The sequence below is a fragment of the Salvelinus fontinalis genome, chromosome 7, assembly GCF_029448725.1.
Source record: "Salvelinus fontinalis isolate EN_2023a chromosome 7, ASM2944872v1, whole genome shotgun sequence".
NCBI classification, from domain to species: Eukaryota; Metazoa; Chordata; class Actinopteri; order Salmoniformes; family Salmonidae; genus Salvelinus; species Salvelinus fontinalis.
Window position 1 is genome coordinate 26,450,778 of NC_074671.1, and position 23,660 is coordinate 26,474,437.

The 23,660-nt window shown below is 40.6% G+C and overlaps 1 protein-coding gene across 1 annotated transcript; it reads right to left on the reverse strand.

Moving 5' to 3' along the window:
• Positions 1–2,948: 2,948 nt before the first annotated feature.
• On the reverse strand, positions 2,949–22,617 carry gad2 (glutamate decarboxylase 2). The gene is made up of 16 exons (XM_055928907.1): positions 21,673–22,617; positions 21,188–21,250; positions 20,874–21,029; positions 20,199–20,432; positions 19,160–19,250; positions 18,149–18,261; positions 17,497–17,612; positions 16,655–16,734; positions 16,485–16,539; positions 16,124–16,240; positions 15,230–15,294; positions 15,064–15,142; positions 14,419–14,568; positions 13,524–13,631; positions 12,402–12,491; positions 2,949–8,336 (listed from the first exon to the last, which is right to left on the reverse strand). The coding sequence occupies exons 1-16, from the start codon at positions 21,749–21,751 to the stop codon at positions 8,163–8,165; spliced, it is 1,770 nt and encodes a 589-aa protein (XP_055784882.1). The 5' UTR covers positions 21,752–22,617; the 3' UTR covers positions 2,949–8,162.
• Between the last annotated feature and the right edge of the window lie 1,043 nt (positions 22,618–23,660).

Sequence of the window (23,660 nt, forward strand, 5' to 3'; positions counted from 1 at the left end):
ATTCTCTGTTTGCAGCTTTGACCAGGCCATACTTTCTCAGGATGTTGCCTCTGGGCATTTTTGAAGCCACTTGTTTGTTCTTGGCACTGCACATTTCTTGATACTTCTGCTTGAACTCTTCAATGATGGCATTTTGAAATAATAAAATCCTTCTCAAGTTCTTCGGAGTTCCCTTCATTTTCTGTTTTGTCTTTGTCTTTGGGGAATCTTGTCTCTCCATTTTCTTCATCAGTTGATCATACCTTTTTTGTATTCCTCAGTTTTTCGTTAAGCTTTATCAAGTTTGACATTTGTCATGCAAAGATCTCTATGTTTTTGAGCGACCTCTTCCAACCTTTTTCCTTCCAGCAAGTATTCGACTTCTCATTCCTGTTGCAGATGATGAGGAAGGGGTATCAGGGCGTGCATCAGGGGCAGGTATGATGGCCTCATGTTCTGGCTGCAAGTCAACTGGTGACTAAGGTGTTGTGTTGCCTGATAGGTAGGTCTCCATTGCAACTGTTCTCTTTAAAGTCTGTCTTCTATTCTGTTGGTTGCATTTCCATTGTCATCTCTTGCTTCTTTGTTCTCGCTTTGTAAGCTCAGAGAGAGATTTCACTTCCCCCTTCTCTTTTTTCTTCCAGTATCTCTCTCTGTCTTTTTCCAGATGTTCTTTGTATCGTGTAGGATAATTTTTTATTTTGTTTCTATGTCTGTGACCTCTGTGCTGTTTTATTTGGCATCTTCTAAAAACAAAGAAAATACTACTTAAGTTTTCCAATTGTGCACATCTTGGAGAATTTTCCAGATGAAAGGAATTTAAAACATGATTAAATAAGTCTAAAGTGAAAAAAAATAATAATAAGTAAAAAGTAATAACAATGGATTTTTGTTATTTCCACCACGTACTGTTATTTCCACCACAGTTAAGTTTGTGATGGAAATGACGCTTCTGCTGTTTTTGGAGAAAAATGACAGCCTGCTTAGCATGCTTTGGCTAGTATTACATCTAGCATATAGTTTACACTAAATATAGTGCCTTGCAAAAGTATTCATCCCCCCTGGAGTTTTTCCTATTTTGTTGCATTACAACCTGTAATTTAAATGGATTTTCATTTGGATTTCATGTAATGGACATACACAAAATAGTCCAAATTTGTTAAGTGAAATTTAAAAAATTACTTGTTTCAAAATATTCAAAAAAAAAAAGAAGAAAAAACTTAAAGGTTGTGAGTGCATATGTATTCACCCCCTTTGCTATGAAGCCCCTAAATAAGATCTGGTGCAACCAATTACCTTCAGAAGTCACACAATTAGTTAAATAAAGTCCACCTGTGTGCAATCTAAGTGTCAAATGATCTGTCACATGATCTCAGTATACACCTTTTTCTGAAAGGCCCCAGAGTCTGCAACACCACTAAGCAAGGGGCACCACCAATCAAGCGGCACCATGAAGACCAAGGAGCTCTCCAAACAGGTCAGGGAAAACGTTTTGGAGAAGTACAGATCAGGGTTGGGTTATAAAAAAATATCTGAAACTTTGAACATCCCACGGAGCACCATTGAATCCATTATTAAAAAATGGGAAGAATATGGCACCACAACAAACCTGCCAAGAGAGGGCCCCTCATGAAAGCTTGCAGACCAGGCAAGGAGGGCATTAATCAGAGAGGCAACAAAGAGACCAAAGATAACCCTGAAGGAGCTGCAAAGCTCCACCGCGGAGATTAGAGTATCTGTCCATAGGACCACTTTAAGCCATAAACTCCACAGAGCTGGGCTTTATGGAAGAGTGGCCAGAAAAAAAGCCATTGCTTAAAGAAAAAAACTGCTTTTGGTGTTCACCAAAAGGCATGTGGGAGACTCCCCAAACATATGGAAGAAGGTACTCTGGTCAGATGAGACTAGAATTTAGCTTTTTGGCCATCAAGGAAAATGGTATGTCTGGCGCAAACCCAACACCTCTCATCACCCCGAGAATACCATCCCCACAGTGAAGCATGGTGGTGGTGCACCATGCTGTGAAGATGTTTTTCATTGGCAGGGACTGGGAAACTGGTCAGAATTGGGTGAATTGTTATGCACGCTCAAGTTGTTGTTTCACAACCCAAAATATTTTGCATCTCCAAAGTGTTAGGCGTGTTGTGTAAATCAATTGATATAAACCCCCCAAAATCCATTTTAATTCCAGGGTGTAAGGCAACAAAATAGGAAAAATACCAAGGGGGGTGAATACTTTCGCAAGCCTCTGTACATAAAATACATTTTCAAAAATCTGATTTCTACCACAAATTAAAGAAATTATAGCTTGTTTGGTAATGACTGACAATAAAAAATATTCTCTACACAAGCAATATTTACCTAGATTTTTCTTCAACTTCTGTACATCACTTCTGGAACAACTGTCTGCTGCAGCCATGTGCTTCAGTGTCACAATAATTTTCCATGGTAACTAAGTTAACATTCTCTTGACAAAATTTGAATTTGCCCTCAGTGGTGGAAATGACACCACTACCAAAGGATAGGTATATTTTGTGTAAATAACATAAAGGGCATACTCACAATAAATATTGATATAGATTTGATTTAATTGACTCTTTCTCTAAAAGGTAACATTTCATAATGTGTAGTTATTAATGTTTTCTCGTCGTAGAAGCTCAAAAGTCTGGGTCAGGGACAAGGGCGAAAGAGTGAAATGAAGGTATAAAATGCATCTGAAAAGTAGCTAAAACACATGATAGAGAGGTGAAGAAGAAATCTGGGGTGATTGTAGTGTGAACTTAACATATAAAGAATCAAATCTTTTTTTTAAATAAAATCCTCCAAATTGACTCAAGACATAGAAGTTTCCGTCGTTGCAGAATCACCCAACTATGCAATATTGCTCTTTCATGTTTGGACATTTTCTGACATTTCCAGAGGTCTAGAAATTGTGTTGAGGCAGGATAAAAGACAAAACTGAGGATGTCTTTAACTTTTGGCAAGAAGAATATTTATTTGTATTTCCCCAAGAGAGTGACACACATTTCAAGATAACGGGATGTTTGAGAGAGGCTTGTATACATGCGACTGTACATAAGTGTTCCTATTCATTCAAAACCACTAACCAAGTTTACAGGATAAGTTTATATAATACATTCTTCTTGTATCACATGAATGCATGTTTGTGTGTTTATTGCTGTAAATACAGTCAATTCTCAGATTGTCATTTCAAACATACTTTGTTACAGGGCAAAAATAATATATTTTAGACTCATCCCAGAAACCAGGTTGGGAATCTTGACTGTACAGGATCTATTGTTTCCATACACCAGTTCAGGCAATTAGGGACCTCAGGAAAAGGGACCGCTTATATTCAGATTCCACTGACACGGTTAAATGAAACTATTTATGTAATGTTGTTTTTCAAGTCCATCACCATGACACAAGCCAGCGTAATCCAAAAACCTTCTCATACAGACTGCGAATATTGTGGGTAGCCAAGAAACTTCAGAGGAAAGCAATACATTATTCGTAGAGAGATTTGATTGCTACAAGGGCAAAGCTAGAGAGCGATAGAGAGAGATAGAGAGGTTATATATATATGTATAGAAGAGCTTTTAGAAAGGCATGCTTGGGATCTACACATAAAGATATATTATTCTACGTTCATAGCGACAGAATTAAAGCGAAAGAGATACAGTATAGAGAAAGTTAGATTAGCACAGAGAGGACAGTTGCAAGGCAAGATTAGCATGCTTGCTGGGCGAGAAGCTAACTTTTTACAGGACGTCAACGATACACAAAGCAGCTGTTAAAGGCTAGCGACAGTGCACATATAGTATAAGCTAAGCTATTCATTTGGCGCTAAAGCTCTTAAGAGGGACTACATGGTTGTCACTAGTTACCACAGCCAAAAAGTCATAAACCCTGCCTATTTCTAAAATCTTCATAAAATGTGGTTTTAAACCTTAACCCTAACTTTAACCACACTGCTAAACGTATGCCTAACCCTAACCTTAAATACATTTTTACGAAAAAGCCAATTTTAACTTGTGGCTGTGGCAACTAGTGGAAACCGGACTACATATACCGTAGATCGTATTTCACAAGCTGGAAAGGCAAGGCGTTTCATGCACATGCAAAGGAAGCAAATCTAGTAGCAGCAGCAAGAGAAACAAAATGGCTGACTTTCCGACTACCACAGTGAGATTCTTGTTTTTGTTTCTATGATTCAATAGCCAATGTTGCTTGTGTCACAGTGTGCTTGACAATTTAGAGAAGGGATGGAAAGATAGAATCACTTCAGAAAATAGATTTAAGGATGCAGCATTTTTTTGTATTATTTTTAAATATTTAAACTTCCATTGTTGAAGACAGTTGATGGACTTCATCATATCTAAAGATCACTCCAACTACAAAACAACGGAACAATAAAAGCAAGCATTTTCCAATCAAACGCGGTACTTCCAACAGACCCTTAAGTCGCCACACATTCAGACTAATGACAGTTTCCATTTTTTGTGTACGTTTTTTAACATCGAACTATGAACAACCATTGGACATTGCACATTATTAGGTCATCTTATGCGTTTAGTCTAAAGTGCACAATCTTCCCTTTGAGGAGAACTAGACAATACTGGCGATTGATACTAAGGCAACACAGTTACAAACACACAAAAGTACACATTGGCACATACTGTCAAGTACTGTTTCACTTGTACACAAAAACCACAGGGCTTGAGTTTAGAAATGGCTTTGCATACTCATTTGAAATCGACACTGTACCATAGTCATAATCTGAAATGGTTTCTCAGATGAATTCGGAAAATTTCCTTTGAAAGCCAGTCCCTGAACGCATTTATCTTTGAAGTAGCTATCATACACTAATCAAGTCAAGTATTTTGACATAAAAACACAGGAAGAAGCAATATCAACTAACAGGGATGAAAATACTGTTCTTTCAAAAGAGAAAATATGAATAATTTTACCTCACAAATAGTCTCTGATTATATGCCTTTTGTATACACAAATGCATACACATAGATATGTACTGCAGTTATGGTATCTAAAAATTCTATTTACAACCTATGATTAACAGTGATTGTACACTGACAAACCATGTTGAGCAAATTGTGCTTCTCTAACTTGTGTTCTAATGGCAATGCTACAAAACCCCTGCTTATAGTGAAGCAGTGCTTGCCCTCTACTCACCTATGCAATTGTCCATAACTTTTAACATTGTTTTGCAAGTTATACATTTTTTGGACACTTGCATATGATCATCTAATTTTGCAGACTATTGAGTTGACCAAAAAGATGCTTGTTAACTTTGTTTATTGGCCAGATAAATACGTAATTGCTTGAGAATTAATACGCAGTAGATGCCTCAACCACAAAGATAAGGGAGGCACCTCTCTTCCCTATGCTTTTGTGCAAGTGATGTCAAGTATAGCTGCAAGCCTGGTGAAGTGCCTATACTCAAAACAAAATTCTATCCGTTTCTAATACCTCTCTCTACATGTAATCGCTCATTGGCCCCATAAATAAGCAGTATATTGACCAAATCTCTTCACTCCACTTTAAATACAGGTTCTCTCCAATGAAGACTCTGGTCTTAAAGGTCTGATGTCTATCCCAAGAAGGTGACAATGCCACAGAATTACACTGAGTGTACAAAACATTACAAATACCTAATCTTTCCATGACATAGACTGACCAGGTGAACGCTATGATCCCTTGATAAATCCCACTTCAATCTGTGTAGATGAAGGGGAGGAGACAGGTTAAAACTCATATTAGGAAGGTGTTCCTAAGGTTTGGTATACTCAGTGTATATCAATTTACTGAGAGGTACAAACAACATGGCTGACTATACAACTGGCCTGAATTACTCCCCGTCATATGTTTCGGTCACACACACCTAAACTCAGCAAAAAAAGAAACGGACCTTTTTCAGGACCCTGTCATTCAAATATAATTCGTAAAAATCCAAATCATTACACAGATCTTCATTGTAAAGGGTTTAAACGCTTGTTCAATGAACCATAAACAATTAATGAACATGCATCTGTGTAAAGGTTGTTAAGACACTAACAGCTTACAGACGGTAGGCAATTAAGGTCACAGTTATGAAAACTTAGGACACTAAAGAGGCCTTTCTACTGACTCTGAAAAACATCAAAAGAAAGATGCCCAGGGTCCCTGCTCATCTGCGTAAACATGCCTTAGGCATGCTGCAAGGAGGCATGAGGACTGCAGATGTGGCCAGGGCAATAAATTGCAATGTCCGTACTGTGAGACGCCTAAGACAGCACTACAGGGAGACATGATGGACAGCTGATCGTCCTCGCAGTGGCAGACCACGTGTAACAACACCTGCACAGGATTGGTACATCCAAACATCACACCTGCAGGACAGGGACAGGATGACAACAACAACTGCCCGAGTTACACCGGAAACGCACAATTCCTCCATCAGTGCTCAGACTGTCCGCAATAGGCTGAGAGAGGCTGGACTGAGGGCTTGTAGGCCTGTTGTAAGGCAGGTCCTCACCAGACATCACCGGCAACAACGTCGCCTATGGGCACAAACCCACCGTCGCTGGACCAGACAGTACTGGGAAAAAGTGCTCTTCACTGACGAGTCGTGGTTTTGTCTCAGCAGGGGTGATGGTCGGATTCATGTTTATCGTCAAAGGAATTAGCTTTACACCGAGGCCTGTACTCTGGAGCGGGATCGATTTGGAGGTAGAGGGTCCGTCACGTTCTGGGGCGGTGTGTCACAGCATCATCGGACTGAGCTTGTTGTCATTGCAGGCAATCTCAACGTTGTGCGTTAGAGGGAAGACATCCTCCTCCCTCATGTGGTACCCTTCCTGCAGGCTCATCCTGACATGACCCTCCAGCATGACAATGCCTCCAGCCATACTGCTCGTTCTGTGCGTGATTTCCAGCAAGACGGGGATGTCAGTGTTCTGCCATGGCCAGCAAAGAGCCCGGATCTCAATCCCATTGAGCACGTCTGGGACCTGTTGGATCGGAGGGTGAGGGCTAGGGCCATTCCCCCCAGAAATGTCCGGGAACTTGCAGGTGCCTTGGTGGAAGAGTGGGGTAACATCTCACAGCAAGAACTGGCAAATCTGGTGCAGTCCGCGAGGAGGAGATGCACTGCAGTACCTAATGCAGCTGGTGGCCACACCAGATCCTGATTGTTACTTTTGATTTTGACCCCCCCCCCCCCCGCCCTTTGTTCAGGGACACATTATTCAATTTCTGTTTGTCACATGTCTGTGTAACCTGTTCAGTTTATGTTTCAGTTGTTGAATCGTGTTATGTTCATACAGATATTTACACATGCTAAGTTTGCTGAAAATAAACGCAGTTGAAGTGAGAGGACGTTTCTTTCTTTGCTGAGTTTATGTCATCTTGTACCCACTACACACCAGAGAGAGAATTGAAAGTGACATTAAATAAATGAGGTCATCAAATGAAAAGTGCTTTTGCTGTTGAGCATAAACATGGCTGCTTTGAAGAGTATTATTGTGGCGCTATTCTTAGAGCTGCTTGGTGTAGTCAATTAACATTGCCTTTCTCCTTAACTGCTGTGAGGCACTACTCTTTTCATCCTCCAGATTTTTTGGAAATGTGTTTAAATTCAGATACTACAGTTATGGGATGTGTAGGATTTGGAGACTTTGTCATTGTTTTCTAATACAAGTAGAAGTGAGTCAACCAACATTTTACCAAAACCACTGCTTGTATGCAAATGTGAAGGCAGTGGACTGAGTTGAGATCAGCGGAATGTTCTTTTAAACATGAGTGAGACTAGAATGTAGCTTACAATGGCATTTAACCACATCTGGCACTTCCAATATACCTGGCAAATGAGAAAACAATTAGAAAATAAACTCTTCCTCATCAACCTATTGCACTAGCATTTCATATCACAAAAATACATATAAAGTTACATCAATTACACTACTCTACACTAGGAAAAACTTTTACAGAGGCCCAGACCAAGGAGGTCCACGACAAAGCTACGATACATAAATATGGATATATCTATCGATTATTTTTTTTCTCAAACATACCTTGTTATAATATATGACTTTGGAAGAAAGAAAAATAGATTACCAACACATTCACAACAAACATTTCATCCGTTTAGGGAAAAGGGAAGGGATATTTGGGTGACACAAGTCTTATAGATCCTGACCGAGCCGCTCGATTTCCTCGATAAGAAAGTCGATGTCCTCAAAGGTGGCCGCGGGGTTGGAGATGACCATGCGGAAGAAGTTGACCTTGTCCCCCTGTGGTTGGTAGCTGACCATGGTTGTCCCGTACTCCATCATCCTGGCCTTGATCACTGGAGCCACCTAGACAACAAGACACATACAATTGTTGTGTTACAAAGAAAAAGTGTTAAGTGCTTTTCGACTATTACGAGGAAATACTATTGTAAAACAAAATCACGTGTATTTATTTAAAAATGTCAAGCCCCTTTTTGTGAAGCCTGGATAAATTGACAATTTCCTTTGACAAACAAATGGACACGAATCAACGTTTTATTCCCTACAAAAAGGAAACTTTCAGTATTAAATGCCGTTCACTTCATCAAACCTCTGTGTTTTCACTGTGCGACACATCCCTGTAGTCAAGCGATAGTATCTACAGATGCACAAATTACATTCACTCGGTGGACAGGCCGAAAAGACAGCTACAGACAGCTGGGGTGACAAGTAAATCTAACACCAACAAGGTTCACAAGAGTTCAGCAGAAACTGTGATGTTGAGAGGCTATCTTGCAGTAAAACTTGGTAAAAGTCATTTATTTGTTGTTCAGTCCAGTCCGTCTGGCTTTGTGGATTAATTCTCTGATGTGCAGAGGCAGATTCAATGACATGTTCTGGAGGAGATAGTGGCTTGCAAGCTGAAGAACACCATCCCAACCGTGAAGCACGGGGTGGCAGCATCATGTTGTGGGGGTGCTTTGCTGCAGGAGGGACTGGTGCACTTCACAAAATAGATGGGATCATGAGGAAGGAAAATTATGTGGATATATTGAAGCAAAGCTCAAGACATCAGTCAGGAAGTTAAAGCTTGGTCGCAAATGGGTCTTCCAAATGGACAATGACCCAAAGCATACTTCCAAAGTTGTGGCAAAAATGGCTTAAGGACAACAAAGTTAAGGTATTAGAGTAGCCATCACAAAGCCCTGACCTCAATCCCATAGAAAATGTGTGGGCAGAACTGAAAAAGTGTGTGCGAGCAAGGAGGCCTATAAACCTGACTCAGTAACACCAGCTCTGTCAGAAGGAATGGGCCAAAATTCACCCAACTTATTGTGGGAAGCTTGTGGAAGGCTACCCGAAATGTTTGACCCAAGTTAAACAATTTAAAGGCAATGCTAACAAATACTAATTGAGTGTATGTAAACTTCTGACCCACTGGGAATGTGATGAAAGAAATAAAAGCTGAAATAAATCATTCTCTCGACTATTATTCTGACATTTCACATTCTTAAAATAAAGTGGTGATCCCAACTGACCTAAAACAGGGAATATTTACTAGGATTAAATGTCAGGAATTGTGAAAAACTGAGTTTAAATGTATTTTGCTAAGGTGTATGTAAACTTCCGACTTCAACTGTACATATTCTTATTCATCCCTTACATTTGTGTGTATAAGGTAGTTGTTGTGAATTTGATAGATTACTTGTTAGATATTACTGCATTGTCAGAACTAGAAGCACAAGCATTTCGCTACACTCGCATTAACATCTGCTAACTATGTGTTTGCGACCAATAACATTTGATTTGATTTGAATTTTTGGGGGGTCTGTAAGAGAACTAACACATTTAGATTGTTTTGTGTAATACCCCTTTAATTGCGCATCTGGCCCTTTAATTGTGCATCTATTGTGTCAATCGCGAACGACCCATCACTACTGGCTACACACGGAGTAATAGAAAAGCGCCTGCACCACACAGACAGAAAGGGGCAATTTTGCTGGAATTTAATTGGCAGATATTGTGTTAGGTTTGCCTTTCTAAGCCAATAGTGTCTAACCACTATGTCATTTAATTTCAATGGTGCGTTGGTTAGATAGTAGCTGGGAGCTTGCAGTGTCTGATAATTGTGAAATTTGTTTATGACAGTTTGCGGTGGAACACGTAAAAATTGCATGTACTTTCAGAATTGTTTGGTGAGCTACTCACAGGTGGTCTGCGAGCTACTGCTAGCTCACGATCAACCTGTTAGAGACCCCTGGTTTAGTCCATAATGTTGCTTGATCAGTGGTTAGGTTATTAGCTGATCAGAATTAGGCTACATGAAAAGTGGTATATAACCGTGTGTTAGTGCGGGTTTTCATTGAATGTATGTAAATCATGAAGCTCATCTGCATTTCCTGCAGCGCAGGAAAATTCTCAGCAACAAAAGGGTGATCACATTAAGATCCTACACCTGTAGGTGTCATATGGAGTAGAGGCATTCTATCCATGCACGGATTTTCAGCATTAATACAAAGTATGGGGGAGAAGTGCTCAAGAGAAATACATAGAATAAAAAGCTATTTTACTAGGATGTACAGTATTTTTGTAATTCACATTTGGCTTAAAGGGGCAAGGAGGTACTACCAAGAGGTAAGGCTAGGTGACAGTTTGTGAGGCTCAACTTTTCAGCTTAGAGCTTTACAGATTCAAATCACCTGCAGGTCCACAGTAATCTTCTATAGACTTATATCTGGGGTATTAACTTACAGAAGGCAAACGGAACTTTGGAAACTTCTGCAAGTTTAGGCTTAATAAGGAAAATGGATATTGTCTTTAAAGGGAAAATCCACAAAACAAACATATTTTGGTATTTGTTTCATTAGTGCACTGTTGATACGGTCCCAAAATGTTTTTGCATGTCAGCAGTCGAGTTTTCACCAGCCACTTCGTCATGATAATGCAAAATGCTAGTTAGCTTTTAATGTTTGATCGCTTAATTTGCTTCGAGTCTATATGTTGAATCAGTAGGTCATGTTTTGATGTATTGTGGTCATTGTTTCTCCTTACTGGTGTATTGATGCTGTTCTTTGTTTTTGCTTTCTACCTTATGCGCATTGAGCATGGGAAATGTGCTCTACAAATGTAATATTATTATTATTATTACTACAGTCATTCCACACAAATCTGTTGCAGGTGTCCTGTTGTAATTGGCAACCCTGCAAATAACAATAAATAATCAACTCTGAATTGTGCCTCACTTGAATCAGTCCTTCGGCAAAGGATTTTGTGTCCAATTGTTTCAAAGCACTGTTGAAAACACTGGTGGTTGAAAAAAAGCTAGTCAAAATGGATTCAGAATATCATGTCTTCCAGCACAGTCCCTAATTGTGCTAAATGGTCATCATTATGACAATCACCTCTGTCTGCAGAAAACGCAGAATATCAGTCCTGCTAAACATCTATACCCATAACAGATGGGGCATGTCAACACTGTTTTAATACGGATGTGATCATGCATGTGTGAATGAGACAATGGCAAAGATTCAATCAGATCAAGCGTTAACCGGCGATAACAGACACCCCATAGCGCATGTTTCGGAGGTGTCAGAGGTGGAACTGCATTGGAGCCTTCAATGAGCAGCTGCTCTTGCGATCATTGTCACGAAGCCACACCCGCCCCACTCACTTTAGAAGTTCAGAGCGAGAAAGTGAAGGCTCTATAAAAATAATTACGGTAAAATGTAAAAATCATGAAATAAAATCTCGCATTCCAGTGTTCAAACTTGTAAACAGGGCTAGATGGGATTTCTGTTAATGTGACTCCCTGCAGCCATAGGCAATGTCCGTTTTAGGTATAATGCCGGGAGCCACTTGTGGATTTGACAGCTCTAATGCAGTTCCACCTCTGACACCACCAAAACAACCGCTATGCGGAGGTCGGATAAAGTGTATCAGATTTTAATAGAGCCCCATGTGTGTTTGAGAGAGAGAGAGAGAGAGGTCTCTTTGTATGGCTGGCACGCACATCATCTGTTCATCCTAATTGCAGATTAGAGGACCCCTGCTGCTGAGTGGCTGCCACAGTAACAACCCACGGCCAATGATTGAACTCACGAACAGTAGCCCCTCCCCCCCATTTTCACTCCCTCCCTCCTCCTCACACAGTCCACGGAAACATGTCTGTCATTTTAGATTCTCTCATTCCAATTGTGCTATCGAGGTTGAGCAAATGAACTCTATTTACATGTTTAATGACTTCCCAAACTCCTTCCCTTTTTAGGCACAGGGGCTTTTCTACAAATTACATCAGAGGACTGCCATTTTGTTTCGGGTGAAGGAGACATGAGGACAAACTGAGTGCAGTGGACAAACTGAGTGCAGTGAGACGGAGGCGTTTGAGGCTGGGACAATAAGGACCGGACTAGTCCTTTATGTCTTACTGCTCACCTTGTGCAGGCGCTTCTTTTTCTCCTCTTTGTCCTCCAGGTACCGCATGCCAGGAGGGAGGTACCAGAAACACACGTTGGTGTGTTGAGGCTGGGACAATGCAAAATGGGAAGACGAAATGATTCATCAGTCAATTATTATGCTTTACACGTGGAAGCACACACACACGCAGGTGCACACGTCAAATTGAGGAGCTGGAAAGACAGGCGAAAAAAAATCCATTAGAGAAACGATGGAATATTGGAATCCACTCAGGTTGTACTAAATAGAAAGCTCTCAAAGCAATCATGGCTGTCAATTTATCAAGTCGGCGCTGTGTATACTGAGCAATTCACACCCTGACAAAAGAACTCTGCTGTGAGTTCTGCTGTGTCGGGTGGTGCTGTCGGTGGCAGTGGTCTGAATAGTAAGCAGGTAGAGTGGCTCTCATTCATAGACCCTCTAGCTATGTCTGAGTGTCTCACATGTCTATCTCCTAGTACCAGATGTGATGGGAGAAAAAAACCTGCCTGTTCACTGGTGAAAAGCATTCATTACCAATGGTTGACTGACCATGCATACCAGACTCATTTAGCGGGAGTGTTGAGTCCCGACTGCACTGATATGGTGCTATGGTTTTCTGGGCCACCAAGCCAAGTTAACACCTGGACCAATGCCTAGGGGATTTGGACTATTCCTGCCTGTCCCTCTATTGTGTTATAGTGGTTTCTGTCTTTTATATGGCTGTAATTATAAGCATAGCTAAATACAAGTATTTTAAATGCTAGGCTGTCCATACTCTACCGCAGGGGTATTCAACTCGTACCCTACGAGGTCCGGAGCCTGCTGGTTTTCTGTTCTACCTGATAATTCATTGCAACCACTTGGTGTCCCAGGTCTAAATCCGTCCATCATTAGAGGGGAACAATGAAAAAACACACACAGTGGAAATGGCTTCGAGGTTGAGTTTTGAGGGCTCTATGGCATGGCTCAGCCCTACTCTATAGTATAAAATACATTCCAATTAGATTTTAGCCATTCACAACATCATCACATAAACGTATAGTATTTGGTTTTTTTGGGGGGGGTTATCATTCATGTCGTTCAGTGTCTAACCATACAAAACAGTTCATATGAACATACCTTTCCATTGAAGACCATCTCATATCCTTCCCTGCCCTTGATCTTGTTGTACAGGTACTCCGAAAGCTCCAGACACTTGTCAATCTGAGCCTCGAACCCGATGGTGCCCTATCGGTGAAGAGGAAAACACGGTCAACAACACGGTAAAGGTAACAGCAATGGTGAAAAAAAAGAGAGCTTATTTTAAAATCATACTAACCATAGCTAATCTTTTTTAAGTCCCAATAACTGATAGCATGAACAAATAATGCCGTTTAATAATCCTGTGGTGATTGACATTTTCCAAGAATGTTTCATAAATGTCTTGACCAAATTAGAGAAGACACTTGGTACACTAAAACCCGTGGTCCCAAATGCAACACGAGCAAAAACAACTCCCTCCACACATCCCTGTCTTCGCAATGCAGGTTGATGTCAGTTCCCATTGTAGCACTGTGATAAGCAATTACCCCACTAGTCCTCAACTGTCAAGCTGCAGGGGTCAAACTAACTACTTGCAGACCAGGGCAGACTTTACATCCCAGCCACATGGTCAGAGGGAATCTATTTGTCTGGGATATCCAGCATCACAAAGCTCACTATATTATACTTAACAGGACCATTTGTTGACTGAAGAAACAGAAGGCTACTAAAGATGTTGAATTCATACTGCACACAATGTAGTCAAACAGACGTCAACAATGCAATCAAAAAAGCAATACACTGTACATTGTACTAGGATGTAAAAGGCTTATGGAATATCTATTTTGAAATATACATGAGATAGTCCCTGGCAAAGAGAACTATAATATAAATATGTACAATTAATCAAGGCATGATGAAAATCTCTAGAGGGGATCTTTATTGAACTAAATGATTGAAGGAGAACTACATTTGAAACCAGTACTCCACCAACCTTAGCTCTCCACATGAGCCAGAGCTTGAAGATGTCCACATGACGTCCACACTGCAAGGCCTTGTCCCCGGTGTCGTAGGACAGGTCGTAGTGCTTATCCTGCTGGAACAGGTAGCAGGCGTGCATCTGGTTGCAGTTTTGCATCAGCCCCTGGAGAAGAGAAAATATTCACTTAAGCAATAAGGCCTGAGGGGGTTTGTGGTATATGGCCAATATACCACGGCTAAGGGCTGTTCTGAGTGCCTGGGCACAGCCCTTAGCCGTGGTATATTGGCCATATATCACAAACCACCGAGGTGCCTTATTGCTATTATAAACTGGTTACCAATGTAATTAGTAGTACAAATAAATGTTTTGTCATACCCATAGTATACGGTCTGATATACCACGGCTTTCAGCCAATCAGCATGCAGGGCTTGACCCACCCAGTTTACAATTCCGATTATACAACAGTGACAATAGCTAGTTAATACATATCCTGTAATCTCATTCGCTACAAGGTCAATTAGGATGGATGTGTAACTTAGCAATGACCTTGGTCATGTAGGAACGAACATACAGTAGGCCTCTTATTCTGAAATGTAACGAAAGAAACATTGTGATGAATATATATGTAAAGGGGATATCTCCCCTTTGACCTCTTACCTCCTCCCGGACCAGCAGGGCTGAGCACTGCAGTGGGACTGCCATCATCTTGTGAGGGTTCCATGTCACTGAATTGGCTCTGTGAATTGAAACAACAATGGGTACTTTTTCCGAATATTGATTTAAAAGATGAGAATTCATCATTTTAGTACATTTCAGTACGGACCTCTCAACTCCATCTAGCTTCCACTTGTGCTTCCTGGACATGATGAGACTGCCTCCCCACGCACCCTGAGTAGGGAGAGAGAGATAGTGAGATGACCAAACTACAGAACACTTTGGAGCGTGAGACTGAGTCTCAACATGAAGAGCCCCAATACACCCCAGCATGTCTGTACTCAACCAGCCATATGTAATAACATACAGTTCATTTTCCCGGAGTGAGCACGCTGACAGTTTCCTGCAAATACTGACGACTCGTTTCTATTTCATATTTTGTGGAAAGGGAGCTCCTAAACCTAAAGCTCACTCTCACAGTTCTACGTTCGAAAACACAAGAATTCAACGTAAAAAGGCCCTAAACAAATCTAGCATGTCTGCGGTTTGACACTGATGGATCTCCTTTCTTGGTCTTAATAGAGGTGTCTCTATGTCATGCCTCAATCACCTCCATTACACAGTCCTTCGGTGAGAGAGGCCATGATGGGGAAGTCAGGGGAAAGGATGATTTACAGCCCCTGCTCCAGTTTCCTTCATCTCCAGTGTTACAGAGGAAACTGGCTGAGTGGCTGTCTCCTATCTAGGTCAGCTGAAAGCAGCAGAGGGGACTCAGATATATTACATGAATCAAACTCTGACTGGTGAGCTCTGTATGCCCCTGTCCACCCGAAGCTAAATGCTATGGATTTACCATCTGATGAGGTAACGACAAAGGTATTCACCTAAAGTAACTTGAGTGTGTAATAGCCACTTGTATAGTGTAACTTAAGGTAATATCCTGTCATTTGCCACCATAACAGGAGTCTTGCTCTGTATACCAGTTGGGACGAATCTTATCGGTCAGCTGTACAAAAGCAGCATGTAAAGAAAAATGAGATAAAGTGCACGTGTTTCTACTTACATCCACGTGAAACCAGACTTGGTACTTCTTACAGATATCTGAGATGGCAATGAGGGGGTCAAAGGCTCCGTAGACTGTGGTGCCAGCTGTCGCACTCACAAAGAATGGCACAAATCCCTAGACATACAACATGAAAATAAATAATTTGCATGTACAGTGTCACATACCAACATTATAAATATTTCCCATTATACACATGACATTACCGATGATATATTCTAGATAATAGCACAACACATTCCTGATCATCATTGTGGTAAATGTCCATATGGTTTCACTATATGAAAAAAAAAAAACGACTTAATAGCCATTGCTCTTTAACAGGGATATGGATGGATGTGTCATGTGTGTATGAAATTACCTTCTGCTTGGCTTCCAGTATTTTCCTTTCAAGGTCAGCTGGTATCATTTTACCACTGTGAAGAAAGAAAAAAAACAAGATTTCATTGATTGAATGCTTTTGCCATTAAATGACATGTTCTGTTTTATTCTGCTCCTGAGGCCTACTCTATAGTTAAAACACTACAGTACCTCTCATCTGCTTTGATGCAGATGACACTCTCTGTACCAATGCCGAGGGCTGCTGCTCCTTTCTTGATTGAGAAATGACTCTAAAAGACACAGAAGTAGAGAAATCCCTCGCACAAGCTCTTCTCTTAACCTGATTACGTTTCCTGTTTGATGCATTTCAATGAACGCTGCTATAAAGGGAATTCAAGACCAAGGAAAGAATAAAAAGAGATGAGCTGTAGTAACTTTGGAATGTTACTGTCCAAGGCAAAGCAAAGGCTTTTGGGAGTGTTCTATTTTAGCTGTTGTTTGCCGAATTGTTTAAATGTCCTGGGCCACTGCAGGGGAGAGGAGATAACAGCAAGTGTCCTTGTGTGCTGTACTGTCATGCAGAATGTCAGCAAATCAGCCTCACATTAGCTATGGCTGCGTGTGAAGGTGACACAGACATTTCCCAACTAAGAACCTACCGGGTGCCACTGGCTGAGATGTCAGTCCCTTTTCTACAACATAACTACATCAGTGATGAGAAATGTGACCTGGCTTTATATGGAACAGCTGGCCCAGCAGTATGCCAAAGGGATTTCATTGGGATTCTGACGCCCACTTTGCCAAACATTACCCTCTTTAAGTAGTGAACGCTGGATCCTTGTAATTTGACGTAATCTACGAACAAAGCAGACAAATTATACTCCCTCACCAAAACATTGGGATAACATCACTATGAAGCAACTAAATGAAATGCACAATAAATGAACACAAAAAGGAAGTCAAAGCAAGAAATGTATAAAAGGATAAATGAATGAATTAACAAATTAAATAAAGTGAAAATGAAAGATAGGAGTAAGGTGAGTGGGGCCTACATGCTCGGATGTGAAGGCTGCCAGTCTGGGGACTGATGACATTCCTTTCTCCTTCACTTCAGGAAACATCTTGAAGCGAGCCAGCAGCATGGCATACATATTGGAAATGGCACCACCTAGAGGAGAGAAGCGGCACACACCGCTCAATCACTTGTGTAAGCACCAACAGCTCCTCAATCACTTGTGTTGTGTAAGGATCATTTGGTACAGCCATCCGATGTCAAAACTCACATGAAAATCATGCTTTGGCTATTCAGTAACACAGGGCTAAAAAGTAAATTCAATGGTTATGTATTGGTAACATACATGTCTCAGGAGAATCTGTCTTAAATGTTTTGAGGAAATAATCAAAAAATACAATGTTTCAATGATAACATATATTTACATGTCCATGTAATTGTGAAAAAGCAGCAGTTTGCTTCTGTTATTATAACCTGTTATGTTTTTTGGTTTTTGTTATATGTCAACCAAGAGTCTAGAGGAGAAATTAAAGTAAACGTTATGTTGTAAGGGAGGAAGGGGTTTTATGCTAATTGACTGTGGAAAGTAGTTCCCTTTTTGTCATCAAAATGCAAATTTACACATAGCTGGAGATGGGCCAACCAATTTTCCGTGAATCTGATGGGGGTTATAATTGGCGTCACCTACGCACCGGGAGAGAAGATACCATCCCCTCGGCCATCCTCCCAGCCAATGATCTCCCTCATTTTCTTCAAAGTGACGTATTCCAGCAGCACGAACACTGGAGCCACCTCATAGGTGAACCTGGATTGCACAAGAGAGATCACATGACTGAGTTACACAAAATATGGATCCAGATCCACCCCCCGAAAAAAAACTGTAATAGTTAAATGTAACGACAGACAAATGATTTAGCATCTGTCTTTTCTCCCCTCTGGAGTTCTATGGTTTCACAACCGATGTGGCTTGAGAAACAGTTTATCATGGGCTCAGGTTTAGCACGAGGGATGGGGTTATACAGCTCATAGAAGCTGACAACGTATTTCAAAGTCAAGACAGACAAAGCAAAACTTTGGGTTTATTGGAATGCACATAGCAGTAGATGTCAATGTAGAGCGTTCTTTATTTGATTGTCAATTAACTTGCAATTCAACCACAAACACAGTGGAATTTACAAAGGTCATTGCAGGTTATGTAGTTTAAATGCAATGCTCTATGTATAACTTTTTTCTCTACATTACAAAACAGTTCAACATTCTCTGCATCATACAAACGGCTTGCTACACTGCCGCACGTCTGATTACAAATTGATTACAAATGTATTCATTTTGGGGATTCAGTGCATTTAATTGTGCCAGCAGAACCCTTATTTCACTGAGCCATGACTCTCAGTATATATCATCCCCCACTCAGCCAGAAATTAACTTCCGATTAGCCCGAATCAAGCCAAAATGCTAATTTTCTCCGTTTGAATTGCCATGGGGATAGCGAAGGAGGGAAGGCGGTAAGGGGTGGGGTTAAATTAATACGGGATTGATTCTGTGCTGCCTTTCCTTTCAACCTTTCACATGCTCTCTTTGAGTGAGACCCCACCATCAGTGTGAGAAGATGCAGCAGAGAATGCCTATGGATGGACCGGAAATGGAAATTATTGTTATTATGTTTTTATCATTTGAATCATGATGAGGCTAGTCATACTCACATGTTGGTGTTTGCGGTGGACGTTAGCCAATCAGCTGCAAGACCAACCATATCTAATCCTGTAGAGAGCTGATTGAAGTATCTGGGGTGGGCTAGAAGCAGAGGAAATTGTGTGAGATGACAGCATTTTTTTGTGGTCTTTTTTGAAATGTCAGGCATATTTTCCTGTATTTCTGTTTTCCATACTATGCTTTTTATGTGATTCTGGTGCCTATGCCACTTGGCACAGCTTGGCATGTAAGGCTGTGTGTAGCTCCTTCATAGTTTAATTCACTTGTGGTGTGTTCTTGGAGTGACAACTATTAAGCTTGTATGGTCGTGCTAGAACATTTTAGAGAGAAGGTGATGTCAAAACGTTTCAGTATTTTTAGTCATTTTACCAGCCCTGAGGGGTATTCGTTTGAGTTTTTAAATTGAACATGGTGAGGATAATAGCATGGCATATGTGGAAGATGTTTGTGATTTTAGCATTGATACTGTCAAATTCGTTTGGAAATTGTATTTTGGAGAAGGACATCATGCCATTTCCATTTTGCTCCATATATTATGCCTTTCTTCATCCCGAATAGTGCGGCACGGGGGGAAATGATTTAGCACATTTAACAGATGATGACCTCAAAAACATTAGAATTCCACCATCTATACACACCATCTACAGTCATTTGCTAAATCAAAACATGTAACGAAAACACACACGTAGGTCTGTTTTCTTGGATATGCCGCTGGATAGGCCTGGTTTATATTTTAATCTCAATCTATTCATATATATTTTTAAACAATCTGCCTGCTGTACTTTCATTTTCGTCTGGGTAGCCATAGGCCTAATGTATGAACAGGAACAACTCTTCCGAAGAAAACATTTAGCAATTAATTTGGTGTATATTGACCCAAAACGAATTTACAAAAAAACATATAGACAGCTATAGGCTGAGTAAAACAGCAGGCGGACAGGCAATATTGATTTTGAATTGCCCATTTCCTCTCGTAAAAAAAGCTGAGAAATTAGCATTTTGTTGCAATAAATACATATCTTATAATACCTGTTTTGATAGCGTATTTCAGAGTTGCACGACAGCTTATCAAAATATCATCCAGTGTTTCTGGCTCATCCTGCAGTTCCCAGTTGTTTCTCTGAAGCAATTCATTGGGATAGTGGAAATCAATGACTTTCGTTTCCCTATCAAACGATTCCGTGATATATGCCAGCAAAATATCCACAACTTCTTGGAGAAAAGTCATTGTCTTCAAGTCACCATCCAACGCGGGTAGTAGATCTGTGAATCAATGTAAAAATGCAGGCAATTTGAATTTTAACTCCAAAGTGTCATTTTAACCTTGAAAATGAAGGACAGATAGGACCAGATTTAAGTAAGGGGAAAATGCGTATAAACTGTAGACCTATTAGGAAATAGTAGGCTACACATTTACACCAGATACATAAGGCCATCGACTATTTTATTATTTGTTTCGAAGTGATAATGACTAACCTAAATTAATTATATGTAAATAAGAAAACATAACACATTTTCCGTTCAAAATAATAGGTATATACGTCAGTATGCCTACGTGGGTTTTAAAATAGGCTTCTTGTTGAATTTATTGAAGGTTACTCTGTTTTTCATATGAATGCTGCATCATTCCGGTAGGCCACTCATATCACGATTTCGTATGTGAAAAAATGTATCAACATAGGCCCATCATGTTTATAGGCCTACCTGTTGAATATAGATCTGAGAAACCGAGAGTCGCCTCAGTCGCCTTCAGACAATTGCACGGTTTGTTGCATCCGCAGGTCCCAACCGTTGTCTCATCCAGTTTGGTGGATGTCGGCTCGGATGTTTTCTCGCCCTCTCCAGCAACACTGAGTAGAGCTTTAAATGTTTGTTTCAGTTCATACAAATCAGGAAAAAGAGGAAACAATTCAATGCACGATAAGCAGTGAATATGTTGCGACATTGTTATATTGCCTCATATGGGTTATGCTAATATGCAAATTATAGCTGTTTTTTCTTTTCCAGAACCAACCTACCACACAGTTTCGATCCAATGCCTCCAGGTAGTTTTTGGGCCGCCGCCTGGCACCATGCCCTGGCTGGAGAGAGCAAGTCAAAGACTGATGAATAATGGGCTATATTCAGGCTCTGTGTAACTTACAAATATTCAGAAAAAAAACCAACCTCACGTGAACACAACCTCACACGAACATAATACGCTGTATTGGGTATAATACGCTGTACCAAATTCTCAATGATAGGGCTACTAGCAATTTATATAATCAATTTTTTTTTAAGTCGTCTTAACCTTGACTAAGCCCATTTTGTCTAGGGGCTATATGCATGACATCAAAACAATATGTGACATCGTCTACCGGTCATTGTTAATTAAGCCACATTTATACTGGTAGACTGAATACATTGTTTATGCGAGTTAGGGGTTGCAAGCATTAACGTTGATTTATCCAACCAAATAGGTTATTTCATTTTCCCTTTAGGGGCTCAAGCCGATAATACTCACGCGTAGTGGGGCTTTGGTTGCTGGTATTATCACCAGCATTCTCTGGCGCGCCAAGACCCCAAAATCCGTGTGATGCCATTGCAAACAGTCGCCTGCAGTTAAGAGCTATATGAAAGACAGGGACAAATAGCGCCCATTCAACCGGGGGGAAATGTGCCGAAGGGAAACGGGAGCTGTTCAGAGACGCGGTGCTGAAGCTGTCTGTCGACTCTTTTCCAGCTGCACAAAATCAAACTGTGCATTCAACAGAGACACAAACGAAACTGCAAAAGTGCTCAAAACGTAGCGCTCTCTTCACCGAGACTCTTCTCTGTACGCAGGCGACCACAGGTATACAGATGGAATGCCAGGCATTGTCTTCTCAGAGAATTCGGTAACAGTTACCCAGAGCCCCTCGCGATTCAGTGTAAAGCGCAACCTCTCACCACTGGGTAAAATAGGCAAGGCAATGTAGTATGTCAGAGTGTAAGAGTATGAATATATCCGTATTGTGAAAAAAGGCGATAAAAAGGCGATTTCACTAAGGCCACTTTCAGGAATAAGCACTACTATGCAGAGTATAATCCAGCGGTGAAAAGTAGAGCGCAGGGTTTGCTATATTAATGCTATAAGCAACTTAATAAAACAAACGTGTCCCACCGTAGTGCTAACCTGGTTTCACGAAACTAAATAAATTCCAATGTGATTCAGTTCATGACGAACTGGGTTGCGTCATGAGTCGTGACCACACATCTTTGTCCCCCTCCTGCTGGGTACGTGGAACTCAACACCAGAAACAGTCTCATTTAAACTGTTTTACTCCAGCTTGGCTGTCCTGATAATTCATTGATCCAAAACTTTTTTATGCCTTGTCGCATCCTATCATTGCCCCCCTCCGGTCAAGGAAACGTAAAGCGGTGTGGAGTGGGAACGCGTGGGTCCCTCTCGCTCCGCTAGAGTTCAAACCGAGAGTGGCGTTCATGGAGAGTGGCGTTCAAATCCGCGGTCCATTTATTGTGCCTGATTCTCCGTCGGTCATGGCTAGAAGGGCTCCAGCTTTTGTCAAATGAATGTCAAAAGTTGAAATGTTTTGAATTTCAGCTAACCCTAACCCTTTTCCTAAACTTAACCTAATTCCCCTAACCTGCTACGTTAATTCTGCTGCATAAGTTCTCCTAACTTGCTATGAAAAGTCAAATCTGACGTTTTAACTTGACAAAAGATGTAGCCCTTCAAGCCATGACTGTCAGTGCTGTCCAAGAGCCATGCATCCAGATCCCAGATGGCTATATCGGTCTGCTAATACAGGACTAGTAAAGCCCCAGTGTACTACTTTTGTTCAAAAAAACAAAAAAACAATAATAATAATATATATATATTTTTTTGTATAAATATTTTTTTGTAATTCTGATTTTTCAGCATCCCTACTACCTGCGCTATGCACAGGCCTACAAATAGAAGAATCATAGCTATGAGGTCATCTGGGGAAATAGGGATGGGTTTTGTTTTTGGGCAGACTACATTCTGTTGGACGCTATCATCAATCAGTTGTGCTGCTAGTGTGACCACTGAGAACACATCCCAAGTGAATCAGTAACAAACCCTGTGGCTTTTCTGAATTAAATGTCACACTAAAGGTTACGGATTCACAAAAAAAAAATTTGCTAATTCAACGTAAGGGAAATACATAGGAAAGACGAATAACACTGCAGCTTCGTGGTTTGCAGTTACATAAGTGGTAATATATTTGGACAATTTATTATTAAACAGTGTTCAAATAATTCCCACATTATTCAACCTGAGCATGGGAAGTAGAGTGTGTAAAGTCAAAACAATTCACAGTGAATGTAGGCATACCTGAACACAACAGTAATGTTGAAAGCCATTCTCAATCTAAATTAGGCAATACAATCTACACTGTTAAAATGAAGTGCTTTGTAACACCAAAGCGAGTGGCAACTGAGCTGCCACCAACACGAAGGAGATAAAACCTTAACGTTTCTGGAGTA

What these genes read in the sequence shown, in the direction of transcription:
- gad2 (XM_055928907.1), bottom strand. Translation starts at nt 21,751, where the DNA reads ATGGCATCACACGGATTTTGGGGTCTTGGCGCGCCAGAGAATGCTGGT. An exon ending in CCCTGCTGGTCCGGGAGGAG is followed by an intron (nt 14,569 to 15,063) that starts GTAAGAGGTCAA and finishes TCTCTTCTCCAG; the next exon opens with GGGCTGATGCAAAACTGCAA. An exon ending in GGCTCATGTGGAGAGCTAAG is followed by an intron (nt 13,632 to 14,418) that starts GTTGGTGGAGTA and finishes CTTCACCGATAG; the next exon opens with GGCACCATCGGGTTCGAGGC.